The 4,430-nt window shown below is 42.0% G+C and overlaps 1 protein-coding gene across 1 annotated transcript in view; it reads left to right on the forward strand.

Annotated features, from left to right (window-relative positions):
• Nucleotides 1–1,212, forward strand: part of LOC114923428 (striated muscle-specific serine/threonine-protein kinase-like) — a gene marked incomplete at its 5' end in the record, with an annotated part of 16,394 nt that extends 15,182 nt beyond the window's left edge. The window contains one exon of the mRNA XM_029286374.1: nt 566–1,212. Within this exon, the coding sequence (XP_029142207.1) occupies nt 566–770 (205 nt within the window). The remainder of the gene's footprint in view (nt 1–565) is intronic.
• Nucleotides 1,213–4,430: the final 3,218 nt, after the last annotated feature.

Below are 4,430 nucleotides of genomic sequence, written 5' to 3' on the forward strand. Positions count from 1 at the left end.
TCTTTAGCACCTTACAGAAGACCACTAGGGTCAGGGAAATTCACGGCAAATATTAGAACAGTCATTAGATGTGATCAATAGCATAATTCTAAATATCCTTTCCTGCAAACAAAATCCATCAGTAGCATAATTCCAAATATCCTTTCCTGCAGTTAAAACCCATCATGTGTACCTTTCACCAGTGGTTTTGTGGAATGGGAGTGGTATGGCTTTAGAGGAGCAAGATGTTGGAACTGCATTAGTCGTGCCTTATTTCTGTTGCAAATTCTGGATACGTCATGTTTGGGTTCAATATCAGAGTGCATAATTTATACAGATCAGGTTTCAAGTACAGGCTGAGATATCTCCCGGTAAGGCTGAGAAAAGTTCTCGTTGGAAACTCTGGAGAGCTGCAGCAACCCATCAGTGTAAAGAAGTGGATGAAGACCCAGGAGTCTGCATTCGTGTAATACGGCACCCTGGGCATTTTACATTCCACCTGACTTTCAGTCGGGGGTTTTTTATTTCCATCCTGAATATAACAAGGGTTCTGGAAAGCTCCTTCTAATAAATCTATCTCTTGCAGGAGCCGTCCCATTCTCAAGGATTGCTTCGCCAATCCGTGGCTCCAGGATGCCTATCTCATGAAGTTGCGGCGTCAGACCCTCACTTTCACCACGAGTCGCCTGAAAGAGTTCTTGGTGGAGCAGCAGCGTCGGCGCAATGAAGTGGCTACCAAGCACAAGGTCTTATTGCGCTCCTACCACGGCGCTAGCAGCCACGTGCCCTAGCCGCCTGCCCTGCCGGAGGAGCCACAAAACATTCCAGCAGGGGGCGTAATGGGCCAAGTACCTGTCCTCCCAGCCAGGGTGGGACTGGTTGATATACCTCATGGATGAAAAAAGAGTCACCAGCACTGGCTGCTGATCTTCCCCTTCTCCCACAATCCTCACAGCAGGGCAAGCCGGTTTAGAGGGAACGAAACAGTGCCTGGTGACAAGACGTGCGACTGTGGGGTTGGTTCACATAAGGGGTGATGTGCTCTGGGAAATCCGAGAAGGGCTTTGAAGAGGCAAAAGCCGGGACCTCTCCTCGTCAGAAGAAAGTTCCTTGGAAGATTCAGATGACTCCTTCTGCATTGTGTCTAATGGACGGCCTCCGGTTCCTTGGTACACAGCCCTGAGGAGTGGCCCGTTGTTTCGTTTTGCAAAGTAACCTGAACTGGGAAAGAAAAAGATGGATCAGCCCTGCTAGATTAGGTTTGTGTGAAGGCACAACAGGAAGGGAAAACTTTGTCCGCCACCCGTGTAACCGATACGCAATGCAGTCGTGGGATAATTTGTTTGTCATCATCATGGGTGTTTCTGTGTCCCAAGGCAGGAAATAGGAAAGGAGGGGCATGCATTAAGTCTACATCTGTGAGATAGAGAAACTTTAATTTGTGTTTCTGCACTGAGTAGGGTTGGATTCAAGGGTTTCAGTGGCCTCTTCCAACTTTGTGGTCTTAGGATTTTACAGCAACCCAATGTAAGTTGGCTGGGGAATTCTGAGAGTTGAACTCCACACATCTTAAAGTTGCCAAAGTTGAGAAACACTGATATTAAGACAGCCATTAGAAGATCTTTCATCTTCAAACTTTCACCGTAATCTCTCCTTTGCATTTTGCACATGCTTTTCTGAAAGTATAATCCTTTTTTTCCCCTTCAGAACTCGTGCAGAAGACACTTTGTCTTCCTGCCCACTTTCATGAATCAAGTATATACTTTCTACACAACTCCACCTCCTCAAAGTATTTACACTTATACAAGACTCTTTCCTTAATGCTCTTTTGCCAAAGTACATCTTGGGACCTGCAGAACCACCTGGTCAAACAGGCAGAGAGCTTCCACTTTTATGCAGCTTTTTTCTTTTGCTGTAGGCTTTCTCAGGATGTACAACATTGTGTGTTGGTTTTATTGTTAAGGAAGGAAATGGAATGGCCTCTGTGCTCATCCCAGCTCTTTAACTTGTTAGCCTTGCTGTGGTGAAGGTGGCTGACTCTATCTCCGCTGCGGTAGAAACTCACTAATGAAGCCACTTAACATAGTCAGGGGAATATTTCTAGCTGTCTCCCTTCCCAAGGAATGAAGTTGCAGGCCGTCCGTTTTCTACCCTGCCTGGCCTGTATAGTATCCATAGCAATCAACCTTTCAGGTCTTACTGAAAAGGATGGAAGCCATTCTGAACATTAGAATCTACAGGTTCTCATATCTACAGAATCTCTGGTGTATTGGGGTAGAGAGGAGTTACAAACCTAGATTGGGTAGGATAGTGGAAATAAGATGTTGACAGTTGATCAGAAGAGAAAACCAAACCCAGGCATAGATTCCAGGGCATAAATACAACTATCTTGTCTTGCCTTGGGTATGTAAATCCACACCTCTGATTCCCCCAAGTTCATTTCTCACCCTGTCCAATGTATTTTAAATGTGGAGACGATGCACATTTTCCCTCTTGCACAGGAAAAGCAAAACAACAAACCTCTTCCAGATGGATGGTTTATCACAAATCAATCACTGTTCTTCTGCTGCAACTATAAATGGAACCACACACGACTTTCCACATTATCATGGATATTGCAGTCTTCCTGTAAACTCATCTCACTCTTTTCTAGGTCTATCCAAAGCTACAGCATAAATGCTGTAGATGGAAAGAAAAAAAATTTATATTCACCTGAGCAATCGTGGGGTGGGATATCCCAGTAACCTTTTTTTATTAAAAGAAATCGTTTATTAGTGCTAAGCGCTTCTTACATGTCAAAAAAAGTTTGGAAAGGCTTTTCTTTTTAAAATTAGTATTATAGCAGTATTTTAACATTTTTAAAATATATAGTTGGAAAAGCATTTTGGCACTAATTTAAAAAAAATAAGGTTTACACACGGATGCTTACCACGCAGTTTATATTAAAAGTATGCTGAGATTTAAGGGGTACAGCTTTTCCAATACCCTATTACACAAACTGAAGATAGGCCTCAAAAAAACCCCCCAACCTCTATACATTTTGAGATTGTGCTAGTCTTTTTTCAGAAAGAAAGAAAGAAAGAAAGAAAGAAAGAAAGAAAGAAAGAAAGAAAGAAAGAAAGAAAGAAAGAATGAATGAATGAATAGTGGGAAACATGAAAAAGTTACAAATGTTTGAATTCCTTCCCAAAGGGTGAGTGAAAAGGGGGAAATCTGCAATAAATGCTTTGTGTGGAAGCAGTTCACCAGTAAAAATAAAGACAGAATAATTTCAATGGTTTGATGTGATTCATGGAGAAAATGGAAGCTTACAAAAGAAAGGTATATTTTTTGTATTTTCTCTTAGTAAAAAATATTGAGCTGGTTAATCTAGGTGTTCTATCAAAGACAAGGATGAATGCCAATAGAGACCCCTCGGAATGTGTTTGGATTTATCTAAAAATATGAGTGGAGTTGCTGAGCAGCACGGTGGCCTAGAGGTGAAGAAGCTCACCTCCCACTTGGAAGATTGAGAGTTCAATCTTAGGCAGTGGCAGATATTTCTCTCCCAGGGTGCAAAGAAGAAATATCTGTTGCGAATGTGAGCTCCGACTCCACCTGGAATAAAGACATTAAAGGGTCATAAAAAAGAAAAAAAACGAGTGGAGTTGCCATGGAATTATTTTTGTTTCTGATGTGCATTGTTTCCCCCTTTAGGTACAAATTTAGAGGGGAAAAAATGCAACACGTTTTCTCAGAATGCATCATCAAAGAATTGACCCAGGGCTACATACAGTAGCATTAAATTAACTTTAAATCCATAAATACAAATGGTACTTTAAGTGCATACAAAAAAAGGCACACACAAATTCATGCTGTGACTAATGGGGAGGAAGGAAGCAAAACCAGTTTTCATTCTGCAGTGTGGAAGTGAGGCTGGGTTCAACCCACAGGATGAACCCTTCCAAAAAGGTTCAAAGACAAAACTTAGATAGTCCATAGTAATGCTGGACTTAACAAGAGAACCAAAATTGGTGTCTTTAACCTGTTGTGAAAAACTTCAACTGATTCTTGAAAATCTTGTTCACCACCATAAGTAGAAGGTGGTGTTGGTATTGGTGGTACATGTGTGTGGGTGAGGAGTGGGTGGCAGTGGTGGCAGGAGTAATGGTATGTGTGCAGGGGATGGAGGCAGCTTATAATTCTCCATTTGTTCTTAACTATTCATTACATTTAGATTAGCTTATTACCCCTAAACATGGTTTTTACACGCTTTCTAATAGTCTCCTGGTCTCATAGCCTGTTGAACATACTTGTTCCTCATTGCATTCTTTTTGTCCTCACCCTCTCCTTTGCCTGAACTTGCTGAGCATCACCCACATGCAAAAGGATCTCGCACAAGAGACAACACTTACACAATTGCAAGGTATGGCCCAGTCCTCATACCACCCTTCTTCCATGATTCTGAGTAG

The sequence above is a fragment of the Protobothrops mucrosquamatus genome, unplaced genomic scaffold (assembly GCF_001527695.2).
Source record: "Protobothrops mucrosquamatus isolate PMUCROS unplaced genomic scaffold, P.Mucros_1.0 scaffold3461, whole genome shotgun sequence".
In the NCBI taxonomy this organism is placed as follows: domain Eukaryota; kingdom Metazoa; phylum Chordata; class Lepidosauria; order Squamata; family Viperidae; genus Protobothrops; species Protobothrops mucrosquamatus.